Here is a 21332-nt window from a genome sequence, read left to right on the forward strand (position 1 = left end):
GTCTTGTGACTGGTTAAAAAATGTTTTTTCAACCCAACCTGCAGAATAGAGCCTCATACATGTGTGTGCTGTCTGTGTTGTTTAAAAAAATTGCACATTTAGAGTTCAAAAGTAAGATCTTTGCTGTTTCATTTAATAAATATTTCTATGGAACACTGAGAGAGGCTACTTTGTATTAAGCCTATTAGATATCTGTCAATCAATTAACTAGCAACTGTATCAAGACAGGGTCCTGAATATGATTACTCATCAGTAATTTCATGTTTTACAATTAAAGGTGCCCTGATATTACTGCAGAAAATGTTCCCTGTATTCTCATACTATCTTTGACATACGGACAGAGTAAAATTGTCTTTAAATTAGTATAGACAATATGCATGTGCATGATGCACCCAACAGCATTTTCACTCACGCTGCTGTTTTTGGCATTCAAAATGGAACACTTTCTTTTAAAAAAAAAGGGGAGGGGGAACATATGAGCTAAAACTTTAATTCTTTATCATTTGGCAGTAGTCTCAATCCGGTCGCTTCCCAATCAATCAATTTGGCATTTCAATTAGTATCTTACGTTTCAAAGCTATTGGTTTTATAAAAAGCCACATTTGGCAACATGAATTTTTTTTATACAATAAAAATAATGTTTAAATTGTGGTCAAAAATATTTAAAAAACTAACTAAAAAAAAAACAAACCAAACCAAACCAAAAAATAAAAACAAACAAACAAAGCCAACCTGAAAAAACACTGTTTCAGGCTGTAGCCTCTGGGGAAAATGTAGTGTCTATGGCATTTTTGTTTGGCATCTATGATTTGAAAGAAAAGAAAGAAGAAAGGACACATGGCAATTAAAAAGAAATTCTATCATATTCCACATTGCCATTTTGCCTTAGTCATTTCATTACTGTCTTCTATGAATCGTTCTGATTTGCCACGTTATAGCTAAAGTTAAAATCCATGTTACTACAACTGCTGTTTTTGATCCCAATATCCTAGCCCACAGTGTGAAGACAGTTTGCAAAATATCCATGTCAAGAATTTTAAAATCACAGTATCAATACTTTTGATCTTTCAGAAAAAGTACATACTGTAAAATTAGAATGATTGATGGCTTAAATTGTGATGATAGTATTTTCCTGATCAGATCACTGTAGAGAAAACAGTTTGCCAAGGAATGCAACTGAAAAAAAAGGCCATTGTACCTTTGAAAACAATAATAAAATGCAGTGGAGGAAAGGGGAGAGAGTGAGAAAGAAAGAGTCAGGGAAAGGGGAAACCAGCTTGATTTTCCCTCAATAGCAAAAAAACCCCTATCCTTTATGAGTGCATGACTGAGAATTTAAAACACATTGAGTCACAAGGTTTTGCCTAAAAAAATGAGGAAACATGCTGTGAATGTATTTCAGCATCTTTTGTTTTTCCTCAATATAGTTTAAATAAAATCATAATATTTACTACAAACTCTGTGAACATTCACAGAGTCCAGGCCGGCAATAAATTAGTATTATGCAAGTCGTTTTCACAGATAATACAGTCCCTCTTGTATATCTTCAATTGCCCAAAGGGAATTTTGGGGGGCCTACTAGGCACAGTTAGACCAGGTTGTACTCCTTCAGGTTTAACTGTAGGATAGTGTCCTTGACAGCAGCAAAGACGAAGCGGATATTCTCTGTGTCTGTAGCACATGTGAAGTGAGAGTAGATAATTTTATCGCTGTCTGGATTCAGGTCCACGAACATCTTCAAAATGAACTCTCGTGCCGCCTGTGCATCTCGCTGGGGTCCTGTTAGGTTAGAAAAGAAAGTTAGTTTTGCGAAAGCTAATCAAATGCATGAGCTTCTTCTTTGTCAGAGAGAATCCTACTATGTCTAGCACAGGGGTTCTCAAACTGGAGGTCGGGACCCTTCAGGGGGTTGCGAGGTTATTATATGGGGGGGTCACAAGCTATCAGCCTCCAACCCAAACTCCACTTTGCCTTCAGCATTTATAATGGTGTTAAATATATAAAAAAGTGTTTTTAATTTATATTCAGAGGCTTGCTATTTGAAAGTGGTCACTAGTACAAAAGTTTGAGAACCACTGGTCTAGCAGTAGGTGGAAGAAAATTGTAATCTGTGATACCTGCGTGAGAGAAATAGGGAAAGATTATTTTATAAATCAACTCACAACATGCCCTTGCTCTTTTCTTCTCAGTAGGACCTTTTAAAATAAAATGGAGGGAAATTTCAGAGATAAAATTATGCTCATGAGAACCTAAGTATTTTCCTGCCAATTATTCCCCTTCCCCACCAAGATACCCTACTAAATGGGAGAATGAAATGGACAATCTGTAACCACAAAGGATGAGCAAAACAGAAATCAATCCTTTTATAATTAATCTTTCAGTAATTTCAAAGGGTTAACCAGTGTTTGGGGTATTGTAATTCAGTGTACACGTTTAAACTAAAAACTAATCTTGTATTGTAACATTTACTACTTTTACAGCTATGCCTGAGGATTTTAATACATAGTTTAAGTGAGTTACATTCTAAACTATGATGACACTGTCTCAGATAGAACTTCATTAATTTTAACGTTCGCTGATAATGAAATACAGTTGCTTTCTGGTTGATGCACTTCTGTTACAAAGTTATTACATTACAAAAGTTAATGATCTAACTAATCAATTGTTTTATCTAACTTACACACAATAATTATCCTATTAAATCAAAATTAAGGCTGCAATTCTCAGAAGGGCATGCAGTCTACGTAACCAGGCTGCACGTTCAGCTATATGCACATGAGGCAAATGGACCAAACACTCACTCCCAACTTGGAATAGCCAATGTGCATCATGCAAAGCCAGTACTTCAGGGAATCGGCAGGAGTGGTCACCACATGTTGCTGCTTTCCCAGACCAGCATTTGTGAGTGTGCTCCAAAGTGTAGGGGTCCCAGAGTGTCTCAAAGAAAAGATCCCCAGATTTTTATTTACAATGGGCAAAGCAAAATATTATTCACTAGCTTTGTCTTTAGATATGTCTGAACCATTTGGGCTGAAATTTTCCAGAAAAATTTAGCCTGGGCAGACACCTAGCATTGAAAATTTCAACCTAAATAGTTAAAAGTTTGTCAAAGTTATAAACAACTGAAAATAGTATCTTATGACAGGAAGTGTTGGGACACCTTAGTAGGTGGGGCTGACCTAGGCTTGAAAGAATACTAAAAATAATTACTATTCAACTGTCAGATTTCAAATAAATAGAGGATTATCAAACTAAAATTATGCTGAATTGTAAATAATAACTATGTTCTGATCCTTGTGGTTGTTCTACATGAGTGAACCCCTGCAACTGCACAGAACAATTTGCAGGACCATGACCTAAGTCTCTCAAATCATAAACTACAGGCGAGTCTCATCTTACGCGGGGGTTCCGTTCCGCGGTTAGCGCGTAAAGCAAAAACTGCGTATAGTCAAAATTACATTGAGTTGAATGGCGGGCGGCATCGCCCGCACTACAGGTACAGTATTAAAATTGTTGTTTTTCTCTTTTTTTGTTTTTGTTTTTGCTGACCGCGTAAAGCTGAAATTGCGCATGTTACATGCGTGTAAGATGTGACAGACCTGTAGTGTTTCCTAATCTCGGTCTTGAAAATTAGAGATACTACCTTTTTCAAGCCTCATCAAATTTGTAGCTTAATCTGCTGTTCACTCTCTGGTAGGGACAATGGAGCCTTTAGGTTAAGTACTCAGCCCTTCAGTCCACTCACCAGATGAACCAGGGACTTTTCTTCCACTCCAAGCAAAGCCTCCACTCAGATACCTTAAATAACTTCATTTTCGCCTCATGAAAACTTCCAGAATGTACATCCTGCGAGTTTCCTTAGCAACTGGTATGTGACCTGCATAATGTTCTCTGGAACAGGCACATTAAACCTTATATAAGTAACATAAAATTAGAATGAAGGAAACTCCATTATAAAAATGGAGTGGTGGAAGGGTGGGAGGAGTCAGACAGATCTCTTTGAAGCACTGAAAGGACTTATGCCATGTTCCCTTCACATATCCAGTTCTTAAAAAAAGTTAAATATAAATATGCAAGAAAATGTATATATTTGGCAAAAAATTCATTCTGTTCAAAACCAGCAGCAAAATATCTTAAATTCCTAGAAAAAAAGATATTATTTTAATTAGATCAGCAAGCACAGTTATAGGCTAGGTTGAAATTAGGTCCACTGATAATATGAGACTATTTCCTCAAAAATCTAAGAATTCTGAAGACATAAAATCCTCATAAATCATAAATCTAAAATCACGACTCACAACAGCAAATCTCAAATAATTTAGTATCACACAGATACCGTTCCACTCCCCACAAACAATGGAGGTATAGAGTAAAATCTTGGGCTCAGTGAAATCAATGGCAAAATTCCTATTGATTTTAATGGGATCAGGATTTCACCCATAGACTTTATACATTTTAGGGAAATCTTATTTAATATGATACATGGTTTGTGACTACTTCCAGTGAAGCTGGTGAAAATCTACCTGATGTTCTACCTGTTTTCCTATAGCCATTATAAAAAATACTACAAGACTGTAGACTATTTGAAATCATTAGACATTCTCAAAATTGCTGTTTTCATTTGTATTTTTTCTTTTTCTCATGTTTTTAAATCTAGTATGTTACAACTCCATCTTCCCAACCATCAGTTAATCATTGATGCCATAAGTACATATTCTATTAACTCTGCAAACAACTGTTGATGATTATTGCATTACAAGTGTCTATGTACCATATAAACTAAATACATTTCTAAGGCCTGGTCTACACATGTGAATAACGTAGCTGAAGTCAACGTACTTAGATCGACTTACCGTGGTATCTTCACTGCGGTGAGTCGACTGCTGCTGCTCCCCTGTCGACTCCGCCTGCGCCTCTCCTGGCAATGGAGTACAGGAGTCGACGGGAGAGCGCTCGGATGTCAATTTATCGTGTCTAGACTAGACGCGATAAATTGACCCCCGCTGGATCAATCGCAGCCCGCCACTCTGAAGGGCAGTGTAGACATACCCTAAGCAATATGTACTGGAAAGATCTGTTGGTCTGCAATTTAGACAATGCTGTTTCCCACATATCACCGTTGTAGTGTAAATGCAATCAGTATCTCAATATCTGGAGCATGAATTCTGGTGTTGCAATATTACTTACCATCATACTCTGGGAAATAGTCAACTAGATGGGAGTACATAATTTTCTCCTCTAGAAGATCTTTTTTATTTAAGAACAGAATGACCGAAGAGTTCTGGAACCACGGATATGTGATAATTGTCCTAAACAGTGCTTTGCTTTCCTCCATTCGGTTCTGGAAGAAAATAAGAAAAAGAGAAAGGAAATGATGTGGTCACAAAATACGTTAGCTGTGTTTGCAAACTGAACCATTCTATCATATGAATTTACTTGTTGCTCCCTAGGGTTTTATAGCTTCAAATCACAATTTCTGTATAAACAGTTTGTTAACTCTGTAGGATGTTTCAGTTATGCAAGTTGAGGCTAATGTACAATAAGCATGATTTTTTTTTTTAAAAAGGGCCATGAATGTTAAAGGTGTAATAGGAACTGACAAAGTCTGTCTATTTATGTGTACAGCTGTACACAAACCCACATTACTGGAAAGCGTGTGGAGGGAAAGCCAAATGTACAAAAACAAAGCATAAGAGCTGAGTTAAGGAGAGAGCATTCTCCTTTGTTTTCAGTTTCCTAGTTTTTGTTGGTTCATTGTTTCAACCTAAACTGCTTAACCACTGCTGAAACATAAACTGGATTTGTATTATTGTTTCAATAGTCCTGAAGTCTATAATTATGTCTGAAAGGACTTGTCTATATTGCAAACTTTTATTGTGTTTCAATACAATTGAGAAGAATTTAATTATCTGACACGATGCTGACTTTACTTAGGGGCAGTACAAACTGGGTTCAGAATTGTTTCAGCTAACTATGGTAAAACTCCTCTCCTCTCCTGTGAATAGCTCTATGACATAACTCTTGTTGCCCATAGACTTGCACAGCAGTAGCAACAGCATGATGAAAGTGAAAGAGGATTGTTACAGTCTAGCCATTGCCTGCAGGGTTCTGAAGAGCAGCTATGAAAAAATTAGGTGCCCTGCTAATTTTACCTCTGCTTGGCTATAAGCCCCAGCATAGGCACTGAAGCTGCATGTAGAGAGACAAAGATAATGCTTTATAGTTGGGTTTTATTTACTTGTGTGCTTTTGTAAATTTTACATCCAGTTCCTTACAACATTTTTGTTAAAAGAAAAAATCAACTCTGCAGAAATTGATAGGTTAGTCCTCTCATACCAGGGCAAGTTTCCCATTGGTAGATAAACAACTGGAATTTTCAAAGCGCTGCAATAATTAATTAAATCTCACAACATACATTTAAGACAGCAAATATGGGAAAACTAAAGCACAGAAGGTGGGAGCCACACAGGTACATAGACGCCTAACTCCCATTTTTAGGCGCCACTGTGTTCCACAAAACTCACACTCGGTTGCCTCCTAACCCTGTAAGCTTCTAAACTCACTCAGCAACTATATTTTTGCAGTAGAAGTTCCCTAGGTGCCTATGTTCCTCCCTTTGGGCATGCACACTACTGCCTCCCTCTAGGTACCTGGCCACCTAAACCCCAGAGTGATCCACACATCTGGGGAAGATAGGCGTTCAGTTGCCTAAGTCACATGTGGGGCCTGAACCGGTAGGCTTGATCAGAGGCTGCCTAACTCCACACAAAGCAACTAGAGGGGTGTGGGAGGAGGTGGCCACTCTTATAACCTTTAGTCCAGTGTGTAGGGTTGAATTCTCCCGTTGAATTCAGTGGAACCAAGATTTCACGCAGAAAGTTCAAGTGACTCACTTAAGGTCACTATATCAAGACACTGGCATAGTTGGGCACAGAATCTAAATCATTAGACTGTCAAGTCTGTGCTTTAAACACTATATCATGCTTCTTCAACATTTTGTATAGGCCAGAGGTTCTCAAACTGTGGTCCATGGACCACCAGTGGTCTGCGAGCTCCATTCAGGTGGTCTGTGGATAGTTCCCTTTAAGGAACTCCCTTTAAGGTGGACAGCCGCATACAAGAGAATGAAGGGCCACCCACCTAATTAGTGGAGCTTCGCAGGCATGGCTCTACTAATTAGGTGCCTAGAGCCTGGAGAAGATGCGCATGTAAGGTGAGTTGGTGGCTTTGGGGGGAATAGGGGGTAGATGGGAGGGGGCAGTGGAGTTAGAATGGGGGGGTGGAGGGAATTTGGGATGTGCAGGGCTGCGGCGACCAGAGAAAGAGGCGACTTTCCCCCAATTCCAGGGCTGGGGCTGCCGGGGAAAGATGGCCCTCCTTCCCAGCCCAGCTCTGTGGCTGCTGAGGAGGGGGAGAGACTCCCCTCCTTCCCAGCCCCACCTTGGGAGCTGCTGTGGTGGGGGAGAGAAGAGACCCTCACTCCTTCCCAGCCCCAGCTCAGAGGCTGCTGCAGCGGGGGAGAGAAGGCACATCCATTGCATTAGAACGGTAAGACTACTGATATTAAAATACGAGTTGTGTGCTTTTATTTGTAGAACAAAAAAAATCAATTATTAATTTTTTTATATAGTGTTTTATCCAAAGTGCTTTATAATAGTTAGCTAACGGTACAAACAACATTTGGAAAGATCATTAAGTTGTCCACCGAGACCCTCAGCAATTTTCAAGTGGTCTGCGAAAAAAAAAGTTTGAGAACCACTGGTATAGATTTCTTGCCACAAACCTATGCCCAAATCCATTTATAACTCACAAAAGTAATTAAATTGAAATAATTTTTATTTCCAGTTTGGCCTTCATAATCATAGAGCTGTATCATAACTTCATTTGACATCAGCAAACCATTTCTACATTTCTGAATCCTTACTTTTGATAACAAAAGTTTGATTCCACTCCCCAAATCCCTAACTGAATTTGGCATTTACAGATACAGTGTGAGTGTAGATTGGCGTTTGTGGGCTAACAGCATGTTCTCCTTCCACAGCAAATTAAAGAGCTATTAAAACACTTTAAATCTTATGAATAATTATCAAAGTGCACAGGAAACATAGTGGCTTGAATTACTAATGCAAGCTTGAATTATATGCCCTTTGCAGAAATCTTAATGGGAGTTGCAACATTCTCATCCAGCTATCTGACTGTAATGCAGAAGTCTCTCTCTCTGTGATTTTCACAACACAGTGTTACACAGACAAAATGTGCCGGTTTGCAGTGGCAGATTAGCCACTGGGCCAATGGGCCTGTGCTCAGGGGCCCTGGCCAATTGGGTTGCCCCTGCATCCTGACCTGCTCCGCCTGCTTGCTCAGTGTTCCTGCTTGGTAGTGAGTTGGGGCATGGGGGCTTGCCCTGCTCCACCTGCCCGGCGCTCCTGCCGGGGAGTGGGGGCTTCCCCCACTCCTCAGCAGAAGTGCCAAGCAGGCGGAGTGGAGCAAGCCCCGTGCCCTGACCCCACTCCCCAGCAGGAGCGCCAGGTGTGTGTGAGGGAGCGGGACAGGGCAAGCCCCTGTGTCCCTATCTGATTTCTCCAGCAGGAGTGCCGGGGGGACTGCAGGTGGAAGGGTTGGGGAGGGGGCCCCCACTTGCTCTGGCCCAGGGCCCCACAAAAGCTTAATTCGCCTCTGGCAGTTTGCATAATCTTCTGATTCTTGTTCCAAGAAAACTCCTGAAATCTATGCTTGGCAAAGATGGTTATTAGACAGCTAACATGTTTTACATTTTCTTTTTCAAAAGGATGCCAAATAAGATGAAGTAGAACAGGCACACAGACTAAGTCAACATTCATACTTAAAACAGGTCTTGTACCAAAATTCATCTAACTTATTAACTCTACATATGCAAGTCTGCATTACTACAAATAATGAAATTTCCTGTGGGACACATACAATAAAGAAGCAACATCTCATTAATAAAAAGTATATACTATTCATTATAACATACAGTTATACATTCCTTAAGTATGAAAGTTGCCATATATAGTCACCATTTTTGTTCTTATAGGCTTATCAGTTACTGAAAAATGTGTAGTTTTGTATTTTACAGTCACACACTATAAAGGTATGAAATACTGATGTCATGCTTAGAACTCTGAGGGACACATTCTGTCTTCAATTACACCACTGGAGTCAATGAGTTTGCCTAGGTGTAACTGAGGGTAAATTTTGCCCTAAGTGTCTAAAATGAATTTTAGTTACTACACTGTACAAAACTGCCTACAAAAATTTTACTAATTTATCAGAAAAACTGTGAGATAGAAACAAGCAGATAATTACATATACAAATAAAGAAGAAGAAAAAAAAAAAAAGAAAGATGATAGGTGTTTTAATTTGCCTTAAGGGCCTGATTTTCCTGACCTATTGATGCATATTAGGAATAATGCCACTGAAATCAACCGTTACACACTGGTATAAAAGAGGTGTAAGAGGAGATGTGCGGTTTTTGTTTGCTGGTATCTAGGACTTTTAAGAGAAACGGATGATGATTTACCAGAAAAATCAAATATCATCAGTATTGGACTTATATCCCGAATGTACCTAGTTAGAAGACAGCAGAACGCAAATTGACAGGTACTTGCATGGGCATAAGGCAGAGATCATCAATCAGCTCCTCACTCTGCCTGGCAGTGCTTAATTTGCTGAGCACTGTTTCCCTTCTGAATATGTGGACAGTGGAGAAAGACTGGCTCTGATTTCCCTAGCTTCAGTAGGGAGGGGAAAGATTTGCTCCACTCCCATTTCTGATGACTAAGAGAGAGAGATCTTTTTGCTGAACCAAATGCACTCTGATGACCTTTTGAAGTCAGTTGCTATTGCCAGTGATGCACAGTCCATAGGAGCCCTTGCCTGAGAGGGCTATTCAGAAAGCGTTCACCTAACTGCATGGAAAAATCCTGGAAAGCAAAGTTAGTAGCAATCACAACCAGCCCTGCCTCATTCACTGCACAATAACTAGAAGATGCAGTAAAGAGCAAACGTCGCACCTATCCAGAATTTTTAAAATATACAAACTAACAAACTTTTTAAATTTTTGTATAAAAATTTTTGTATAAAAATATACAAACTTTGACAGGCTAGCATGTGCACAGAAGGCCCCTTTCCTGTAGAACAATTAGAACGAGAGAGAGAGTTTAAATTTCAGTATGCGGGTCACGTTCAGCTCCGTGTCTGTATTCCACTGGATCCGGATGGTGCAGTTGACAGGTTTTTTCAGTGTTTTGAGCTTGGATGAAAACTAGCTAGTTGTCGCTCAGCCCAGTTAAAACAAAGGCAATACTTGTAAGTTAGAGGAAACCACTAAAGGAAATGGCAGAGGTAACATCTGCTCCTCGTCTCATGGAATTTGTCCACATTTTGGTACTTCAAGTTTGCAATTTTGTGAGTTCTCACTGAATCCTAAGTTATTTCTGGAAGTTCCCATAGTAACAATGACTAAGACTGGCTCTTTTTTTCCTTCCCCATCTGCTCTTGGCAAAGTGGATATTCCATTTTCCTTTACATGTGGACTGTTTTATAGTTATAATTAGAGCCCTACCAAATTCATCATCCATTTTGATAAAATTCATGATCAGAGGATTTAAAAAATTTGAAATTTCATGGGTTCAGATATTTAAATCTGAAATGTTATGGTGTTATAACTGTGGGGGTCTCAACTCCAAAGGAGGTTGTGGGGAGGTCTGCAAGACTATTGTGGGGGTGGGGTATTGCCACCATTACGTCTGCACTGCTGCTGGCTGCAGCACTGCCTTTAGAGTGTTTTCAATTTGATCCTAGGTGAAATTCAAGGTCATTGTTTGGACTTAAGGAAGGTCTCAGACAGTTGCTCTCCATGGTTTCACCTAAAGAGATGCGATCACCTGGGATGCTCAAGTTCACAATGCTCCTAAAACAGCTCGCTCTTTGATCCAACAGAGTCTAGGTCTGTTGACTTTTAGGGCATGCTGCAAAGTCTTTTTTCATATGACTTTTTTAAGAGGAGGGAGGAATGGGAGAATATGGGCTGAGTGGGAAAGATCTCAGGCCCAATTCTGCAACTACCTAAGCATGTGCTTGGCTTACCCATGGGTGTAATGTTAAGCATGTACCTATCTGTTTGCAAGGTCAAGTCGCAGGTGTGTTTGGGAGGGTGGAAGAGTGTTAGTGTTTATAATGGGTTAACTGGGGATTATTGTATTATTTTATAAAATATCAATTGTAAACACATCTAGAACACTGGATACATGTGGTTTTATGAACTGTAATAAATAAACAAATACTGAAAACCTAAGAGTGGGTAACCTCTGCTCATACATTACAACTAACAGGCAAATACAATTTCAGATGAATTTTTCCATAGAGAGTTCTTCTAAAAACTCTGGTTTTCCTTTAAAAACAAACCCACTCTCTATTGTAAGAATACAGATGGAAAACATTATTGCTCAATCCTCTAAACCTCACGTTAATTGCTATATAATAATTTGTAATGAATAATTTGATTTTCAAACAAATACATAAAAAAGAAACGGGGTGCGGGAACCACTCTGAAAGTACTACAGAAAACACTGACCATTTGAGACCATCATACATGTGGGAGTACTTTCTCTTTTGAATTAATTTATTTGGTCATCTGTTAAGAATAAAGCTCTTTAGTTGCCTTTGTATACTGCACAGGATCACATAATTATGTGGCCTATTTGACATAAAAATGAAAATAATACAAAACACACTTTGTGCCAAGTTCCTGCCTGGAGGTTAAAAATTAAAACAAAAATAAAAATAAGTTGACAAATTTGATAATGTGTGAGCTGTTTTCAGCAGGGCTCTTATACTAAAGGACTATAGAAGTGAGGAGTTTTTGAACCCTGCTTGCCACACCCAGTACCCGATATGGCTGCAATCTTCCCCCAGAAAGACTGCCAGTTCATGATTGTAAGTATTACAGTCACAGTTAAAAAGATGGGCTGGATTTTCACCAAACCAACACACTTGTGCTGGCATTACCCCTCCAATCTTTCCTTCTGTTCCATGGCTGAAGATGGGTCTTATCTAGCTGTCCATCATGTATATCCTTGTTTGCAGGCCGTTTTTGGACAGTGTAAGCAAAATGTGGCTACTTCCTGAGCACTGTCAACCATGCTCCTGAAACTTGGCCAACAGAGGCAGCGACTGCAGCTATGCCAAGGTTAGCCAGCTCCAGAACGGACGATTTTGATTCTGCAAACCTTCCAGCCTCAGTTAAAACTTGGAACAAAGGATTGTTTAAGATCAGATTTGGAATAACCTCCTGGTTATCGGCTAGCAACAGTAGGTTTAAATGTAACACATAATTTCTGCATATGCGTGCATGTACAATATATATATACACTGTACAAACGATGAGACAGTGACTACTCAGGGGAGTCAAGCACTGCACCTAACAAGTGTTTGCAAGATCATTTTGTCCTCTTCAGTTGGATACAATAGTAGTTTTTTAATGCACCAAAGGTACCACAAGAGAACAAAAGGTTTGGTTTTGAACACATTGCATACAAACAGTGGTTATTCTCCCAATCCCATTCTTCCTTTGCTCATTTAGGGCAGGTCTACACTAAGGGCGGGGGTCGAACTAGGGTACGCAAGTTCAGCTACGTGAATAGCGTAGCTGAACTCGAAGTACCCTAGTTCGAACTACTTACCCGTCCAGACGCCGCGGGATCGAAGTCCGCGGCTCCAAGGTCGACTCCGCCACCGCCTTTTGCAGTGTTGGAGTACCGGAGTCGACCGGAGCGCGCGGGGAGTTCGAACTATCGCGTCTAGATTAGACGCGATAGTTCGAACTCCGAAAAGTCGAACTCACCGCGTCGACCCGGCAGGTAAGTGTAGACTAGCCCTTAGAGCCAGAACTTCGTATGGGGTAAATCAGCATACCTCCACTGGAGCTATGCCAATTTATACAGCTGAGGTTCAGGCCCAACTTATGTGCTGTTATGGAGGCATAAAGTAAACAACAAATAGTTTATAGTTTTTTGTTTTTTTTTTAGGAATATGCTCTCTCATATTACATATAAAGTAATGAGCATTGTGCCCAACCTCCAACTTGAGTTATTATTAGAATTGTGCAAAACCTGCTGGTGTTTGGTTCGTGCTGGCTGCTTATAGCTTCTGTTTTGTAGGTACTTGCTAGAAGACCCCAAGGAGCAAATCTGGTCACCTCTTCCATGGCTGCAGAAGGCCCCTTTGAACGAGAACCACTGTGGTGCTGCTATTCGAGAGAAGAATCCCCAGTGCGTGCACCTCTTCCTGCACAGTGGTGTGTGGGGTGGAAGGCATGACATGAACATGGCTTGGCTACTGAAGGTGGGCTATGGGGTCTCAATGTAAACCTGGTAACGTTGACATGAAATCAGAGTGATTCACTATCCTGCTTCACTCCCTCATTTAGTTATCTCACTATTGTCAGCCCTAAGTGTTCAAAAATCATGAGTCAGACCCATACGCTCATGAGATTTAAAAAAAAAAATCCTGTGATTTTTAAGGCAAAGTAATACATTTGAGGTTGTTTTTATTTGCCTTCTTGGTTTTGAGCCTTTAGGACTTCATGTTTTCAAAGCTTTTTCCCACAAGTATGAGAACTGGAAATGTCCTTGCTTTTTTAAATACAAGCTGAGAGTCTCACATAAGCCCATGATTCCATGAACTGACACTTTTGTGAGACTTGCCATCAAATCAGAAGAATCAGTAAAAATTGATGTTGTAAGGAATGGCCGTGCTATTACCATTTCCTGCCTGTTCAAGCTTCTCAGTTCTCCCCGCTGGCACGTGAATGCAGATGTTATTGATACAGTTAGCAGTGGAACTGGAGGAGCCTTGCCCAAGTTACCAAATTGGGTGGGAGACAGTTCAGTCTTCTGAGGAGGCTTCTCATGAAAGACCTATTTATTTGCCCATTCTGAAGGAACAGGCCAAACAGCACCCATTCCTATTCCATCCCTCAAAAACAAGCCCCAAAATGAGGAATCATACCAGTTGATTTCCCCAGAATACTATGGAGAGGATAATTTGTAGACCACCATCTGCCCTCAGAAGACACAGGTAACTGGAGGACTGTAAAAGAGAGGAAGGATCTGGAGACTGCCCAAACCCTCTCCCAGGTTCACTTCAGTTTTGAAATTCAAAGGCAGGTTTCACATAGTTTTTGGGGTTTTGATGCAAAAGTTTTTCATAGCCCTTGTAATAATCTGCATGCCTTGATTTTCCTTATAGTATCACCTAGAAATATTTGGCTGAACTAGCTGGTGGCCTAACGCCACTGAATTCTGACCCATTATTCTTCATTTCCTTTTCTCAAGTGTTATGTAGTGTTGATATACATTAGTAAGTAGCTGAGGCATTTTATCCCACAGTTAGTTGCATTTCACTAATGGGGAAAATGACTCATTTAATTAGTAATGTACACTGGGATCCTTTTGAATAAAAGGTACAATGTAAATATGTCACTGTGATGAAGTGGGACTGTTCTTAATGTTTCATCTGAATACTGTGTGGGTGCCGCAGTTTCTGGCCGACACTCTGTCTCCTGGCAACTCATGGCCTGGGCCCTTTCCCCCCTGCAAAGGGATGCTAAAGGTGTGGGAGAACAAAGAGGTCAGGTGACCTCCTGGCCCGGGAAAGGAACTCAGCAGAGAAGGAAGGGCTGGAGGAGGTTTCAGTTTGGAGCTGGCTGGGGACGGGAAGTGAGTGCAGACGGGGTTGTCTGGCTCTCTGGGCCCCAAAATGAACCCGGCTGAGGGGTCCCGTTCTCTGTACCTACAAGCTCTGTTTTAGACCGTGTTCCTGTCATCTAATAAACCTCTGTTTTACTGGCTGGCTAAGAGTCATGTCTGACTGCGAAGTGGGGGTGCAGGACCCTCTGGCTTCCCCAGGACCCCGCCTGGGTGGACTCGCTGTGGGAAGCGCACAGAGGGGCATATGCTGAATGCTCCAAGGTCAGACCCAGGAAGGTGAAGCTGTGTGAGCTTCTTGCCCTGAAGACAGTCTGCTCCAAGGGAGAGGAGGCTCCCCAAAATCCTGACTGGCTTTGTGGGGAGCAGTTTCAAAGCATTGCCCGGGGACTCCGTGACAGTCACATCACTTATTACCAAGTTTTAAGTGCATTGACATATTATGGAAGCATCATAAATTATGACTGTAAAGTTCAAGGAAACCCAAGATGGAAAGGGAGTCCTGTAATTCAAGTTCTGCTTGTTTTATAATTTATAATAGCTTATAATACAAAGTTCCAACAATAAAATCCAGCTGAGAAAATTTTAGGAGAGGGGAGATAACTCCCTGAATAAACCATGTGGCAAACCCAGGACAAATGGCTACAAAGGGAGGAGTAGGAATTAGTCCCAGGGGGGTTAAAAGGCCTCTCCCTATCCATTGAGGGGAGACAGCCATGGAGAAATTAGGTTCAGCTGGAACAGGGGTTACCAGGGAACTAATTAGGTTCAGCTGGCCCCAATTGCTGGAGACCTTTTTAAACCCTCCCTGGCAGGGAAATGGGGGGGGAGGGGAAAGAAAGTAAGGCAGGCAGGCAGGCAGGCAGGCAGGCAGGCAGCGAGCGAGCGAGCGAGCGAGTAGGTGCAGCAAGACTCTGACCTCTCCCAGCAAGGAAGACTGCACTCTGTCCCCAGAAGGGGAGAAAAACAGCAAGGGACTGACTGAGAAAAGGATCAGCCAGACCCTGCGTGACCGGGAAGGACTTTGCTTTGCCCAAGCCTGTGTCTCCAAGGAAAAAAGGGACTGAGCCAGCTGAGGAGAAGCAGGTACTTTGCCACAACCAATATTGTAAAACTACTTAATTCATACTCATGTCTGTCTTTTATGGCTATTGACCACATTCACAATAGGCTCAGTAGTCAACTTGCAGAAGCAGGCTGTTGGTTACTACACTCACAAGCCCATCACACCGAAGGCATGTTGTGGAATTGATATGCTGGGGCCATAGCAGAAAAGAGGAGACATTCTTCCTGTTTTACTGTTGCCGAATTGTGGGGTGGGGGGTGGGAACAGATAGGAAGCTCACTCCCTGAAAATGTCGTTTTTTTTTGTTTGTTTTTTTTTTAAATTTTAATAGAAGGCTTCTTGTGAACAATTCTTGAAGCACCATTGGTGATGCTGGCCTCTTTGGTTTGTATACTAGTCAGTGGTCATTGCTTACTGAACTAAGGGGTAGAAATGGTAATTCCTCAGAATGAAAGGAAAAACATCCAGGGGACCCCATCTGGATCAGCTCTTTTTGAAATCATATGTGGCTAAGGTACAATCATAACTAGAGAAAGACAGTAACGTTCATTAATAAATTGTGGCCTTGGGCATGTAACGGGAAGGTTATTTGGACGGAGGAAGGTTTCTCTAATGCAACTTACTTTATTTTCATCATAAAGCATAAATGCAAGTTACTTTTGTTAGTCATATTAGTATTGAGTGTTGTCTGTATTTAATACTAATAGTAACAAAACAACAAAAATATTATAACTCTGTAAATTAAATCCAACCAGCCTTTTTCAATAACACATGAAGATACACTGATAAATTCCAAGCCTTTATAAAGCCACACTATATATTTATATGGCATGGTTATAAAAAACAGACTTTTGGAAACTGTCCTGATCCTTCTGAAAGCAAACAGTAATCTTGCTTACTCGCCCAGAGCAGAGCTGATTTGGCAGACCTTTTCCTCTGATTCAGGAGAGTCAGAGCATTATCGTGTATTCTCATTCATTGAGTAAAAAAATCCCTTATAAGGCAACCCCTTGACTACTCTCTTCACAGCAATTGCTAATTAGTTACATGTTCTTGGGTTTGTTTATTTATTTAGAATACACTACACCTCTACCTCGATATAACGCTGTCCTCGGGAGCCAAAAAATCTTACCGTGTTATAGGTGAAACCACATTATATTGAACTTGCTTTGATCCACCGGCGTGCGCAGCCCTGCCCCCCTGGAGCACTGCTTTACCATGTTATATCTGAATTCATGTTATATCAGGTCGCGGGGTAGAGGTGTATAATATGTATGGTATGACTTCTTTGCATTTGTATTTACAGTTAGCTGTTTTTTAGGTATTTTACAAATTTCTTTGTTGGTTCTTATGTTGCTAATTTGTTTTCTCAAAGGAATAACTAACTAAGGTAATAAAAAAAAGGTAATAATTGGAGATATACCAATCTCCTAGAACTGAAAGGGACCTTGAAAGGTCATCTAGTCCAGCCCCCTGCCTTCACTAGCAGGACCAATTTTTGCCCCAGATCCTTAAGTGGCCTCCTCAAGGATTGAACTCACAACCCTGGGTTTAGCAGGCCAATGCTCAAACCACTGATTTATCCCTCCCCCCTAACTAACTAACTAAATAATGATGCAAGTTTACAAAGCCCAAACTTGTAAGTTGATGAGATTCCCACCACCTCAGAAGAGAACAGACACCCACTACATAGTTCAAGCTTGGGGCTTATCTAGTGCAAACCATAATAAAATCTGTGGCATAAAACCTGCAAACAGGCAACTATTAATAAGCAAGAAGAAGAGTGGAAATCTACTTTTTCCCATTTCAGAATCCTTACTTTTGGCTATGTGTACCTTTCAGAATTCAGCTCAGCTTCAGGTAAAAGTAAACAAGTAAAAGTAAACATGGCTGCTGTTGGTTCTGTGTGCTATGGGGAGAGACCATCAACAGTGCCCTTTCATTGTCCTTATAAGAAAGGTACAGAGGAGGGTGTTCTTTAATGCCCTTTTAAAACTCTCCATGGTTTACAAGAGTCTTCAGAAGCCACCATGGATAACCAGCAATTGAAATCATCAATACCACACATCAGCAGTCTGTGGCTTCTATTAAAAATAAAAGACCTCATATAAAACCTTTTATCTACTATAATGTTTTCCGGAGGAGAGAGAGAAGTGAAGCGGGGAGCAGAGAGACCTCTCAGAAATCATGTGGATGAGAAATTATAGCATAACTTCCAACAGAAACTGAACTTTCCAGTAAAATGTTGCAATGCAAATTCCTGAACATGATTATGTATTATTACTGTTCTGGATTTGTATGACTTTTTATTAGTCTATCACTAAACAATTTAATATAATTACAATGAAGAACAAGAACTCTATGACTGATACAATAACTTTCTTCAGCTCCCAAAACAAATACTGGGGGAAAGAGAAGAAGTCATTTGATATCAGCACACACATAATTCTGAGCTAACTAAGTACAAGTACGTTAATGGAACTATTCCTCTGCTTAATGTTAGCCACATGCTTAAGTGCTCTGCTGAATTGGGGTCTAAATCGCTCAGATAAACTGTCTTTTTCACAACAGAGAGAAAAAATATCTACATCATGCATACTGCTACCTCTGAGTGGCCTCTCCCAGTTTGTGGCCTGCATGGAGAAAAGCCATAGTGATTGCTGGGCGTCTCTGGGGCTTTTGCATTTGGAGAAGGATTTCCACCCTGGTGTATTTCACTGAGATTTACCCATTATGAAAAAGAAGTAAATATATTTTACATTTTTACTCTGAAGGCAAACCTTCTATTAATAATAATTATTACCATCTCCTATGCTCCACAGCTTTATACAGAGATTGGCTTCAGAATGATGATGACTTCTACTAATTAGCACATGGTAAAGGAATGGCTATTAAATGAGAACAGATACTGTGTCAGGTGATACATATACAGTACAAATGTGTTTGTATAGTGCTGAGCAGAATGGGCCCAGGATCTGCGACTGGGGCCCCTAGGAGCTATCACAATACATATAAATAACAACAACAACAACAACATATTTACTGTATTTAGGGTTTAAGTCCTGATGACTTAAGACACTTCTTTTCTTACAACTAAGACCAGCTAGGTGCTCAGACTAACTGCCCTCAGATTTAAATGGAGCTGTTGTCAGGCAGGGTTGCCAACTTTCTAATCGCACAAAACCATGGCCCCCTTCCCCACGGCTCTGTCCCCCGCTCACTACATTCCCCCTCCCTCAGCAGCTCACTGTCCCCCGCCCTCACTCACTGGGCTGGGACAGGGGGTTGGGGTGTGGGAGGGGGTGAGGGCTCTAACTGGAGGTGTGGGCTCCAGAAATGATGAGTTCAGGGTGTGGGAGGGGGCTTCAGGGCTAGGGCAGGGGGTTGGAATGCGGGAGGGGTTGAGGGCTGGGGGTGCGGGCTCTGGGGTGAGGCCGGCAATGAGAGGTTTGGGGTGCAGGAGGGGGCTCTAGGCTGGGGGATGGGGCAGAGTGGTTCAGGAAATGAGAGGGGACGCTGGGCAGGGGGCTGGAGTGCAGGAGGGGGGTGAGGGCTCCATCTGGGGCGTGCAGGCTCTTGGGTGGAGCTAGGGATGAGGGGTTCAGGGTGCAGGAGGGGGCTGCAGGTTGAGGCAGGGGGTTGAGGTGCAGCAGGGTGAGGGCTCCATCTGGGGTGCGAACTCTGGGGTGGGGGTGGGGATGAGTGGTTTGGGGTGTAAGAGGGGGATCCAGGCTGGGGGGCTGGGGTTGGGGTGCAGGCTTACCTCAGGTGGCTCCCAGTCAGCGGTGCAGTGGGGCTAAGGCAGGCTCCCTGTCTGTCTGGACTCTGCACTGCGCCCCAGAAGCGGACAGCAGGTCCAGCTCCTAGGCAGAGGGCCAGGAGGCTCTGCGTGCTGCTCTCACCCGCATGCACCGGCCATGCAGCTCCCATTGGCTACAATTCCTGGCCAATGGGAGTGTGGAGCTGGTGTTTGGGCAGGGGCAGCACGCGGAGCCCTGTGGGCCCCCTGCCTAAGAGCTGGACCTGCTGGCTGCTTCTGGGGCGCAGCGTGGAGCCAGGACAGACAGGGACTAGCCTGTCTTAGACCCGCAGCACCACCAACCGGACTTCTAACGGCCTGGTCGGTGGTGCTGACCCGAGCTGCAAGGGTCCCTTTTTGACCGGGTGTTCCAGTCGAAAACTGGATACCTGGGTCATCCTATTGTCAGGTTTCCAGTGAAGGGCCTTCAATTCTAAATATTTTCCTACTTCCCTGCCCCTTCCAATGCATTTATAAACCCATCTATTTATTTACTCATTTCCCGTTGAAAGGGACTTTTATTGGTGATGGTGTAATTCTTACATGAATTGCAAGATCGCTTAGAGATTTCTTAAGCAGTGAGCTGTAAAAGCACTCTGGGTAGTGATATGCAAATGGACAGACTAAACATTCCACTTGTTTTAAGTAAAACCACAAACACGGAACTTTTAACCTGGTTGAGGTTTCCACAGACCAGGTGCCATACATTTTCTTTCCTGTTATTGAAGCAAATCAGCTTTCACAGAACAAAGATAAAACTGGTATATGTAATAGCAGCCAATGGAATATCTACTAAAAACGTTCTCAAAGATTAATTACAAGAATATTTGTGAAGAAAAGGCCTATAACTTGCATACTTAATTCAGTGTTCTGTTAGTAGCCTCTGCTTCACTAGCTCTACAGAATATCAGAAGCAGGGTTTATTTCAACTGCTTTCCTTGTTATTTATGTATTTCAACTGCTATCTCCTTTGAAGGGATTATCATTTTGAAAGAAATGGTAGAGTTTTGTATTTTCAAGTGAGAAGAGATCATTTTCAAAGTTTAAGAGTTTGACTGTAGGAAGTTTGTCGCAGCTGAACCAAAGATGCCAGAAGATATGGATTAGTGTGGCTATCTGTCAATTAACAACATTCTGGACCATATTACACCAGCCCTAATTACCTAACAGTTTTGATGAATAACTTTCAGACTATGACAGGTTTCAGAGTAGCAGCTGTGTTAGTCTGTATCCACAAAAAGAACAGGAGTACTTGTGGCACCTTAGAGACTAACAAATTTATCAAGCTATCTTGATTATCACTACAAAAGTTTTGTTTCTCCTGCTGACAACAGTTCATCTTAATTAATTAGCCTCTTAGAGTTGGTTGGGCAACTCCCACCTTTTCATGTTCTCTCTATGTATATATATCTCCACACTTATGTTCCATTTCAGACTATGGTGGTTCACAGAATGTAATTTGGTATACTTTATTTGCAATTTATGGTATTTGATTGGTCACATTTTACTCTCTCTTTCCTGACTGAAACTTTATAAGAGGAATAGCCAGTGGTGAATGAAGAATGATGAATTATGACTAGTGAAAAATGAACCCCAAATCATATACTTCTGGCATGAATGCATGATATTTTCATAACTACCACTGGTTGTCTGAATAGTTGTGTGTAATGAATAGCATGAACTCAAGCACAGCAGTGAACTGAATCCAAACTATTCATAAATATGTTTACAAACCTG

General features: G+C 41.4%; 1 protein-coding gene across 1 annotated transcript in view; it reads right to left on the reverse strand.

The window, feature by feature from the left end:
- Positions 1 to 580: 580 nt before the first annotated feature.
- Positions 581 to 21332, reverse strand: part of LOC123372731 (guanine nucleotide-binding protein G(q) subunit alpha) — a 209101-nt gene continuing 188349 nt past the window's right edge. Inside the window, exons 6-7 of the mRNA XM_045021101.1 lie at positions 5188 to 5341; positions 581 to 1779 (exon numbers count right to left, since the gene is read on the reverse strand). Of these exons, the coding sequence (XP_044877036.1) occupies positions 1589 to 1779; positions 5188 to 5341 (345 nt within the window). The 3' untranslated portion in view covers positions 581 to 1588. The remainder of the gene's footprint in view (positions 1780 to 5187; positions 5342 to 21332) is intronic.

Source organism: Mauremys mutica, chromosome 6 (assembly GCF_020497125.1).
Source record: "Mauremys mutica isolate MM-2020 ecotype Southern chromosome 6, ASM2049712v1, whole genome shotgun sequence".
NCBI lineage: Eukaryota > Metazoa > Chordata > Testudines > Geoemydidae > Mauremys > Mauremys mutica.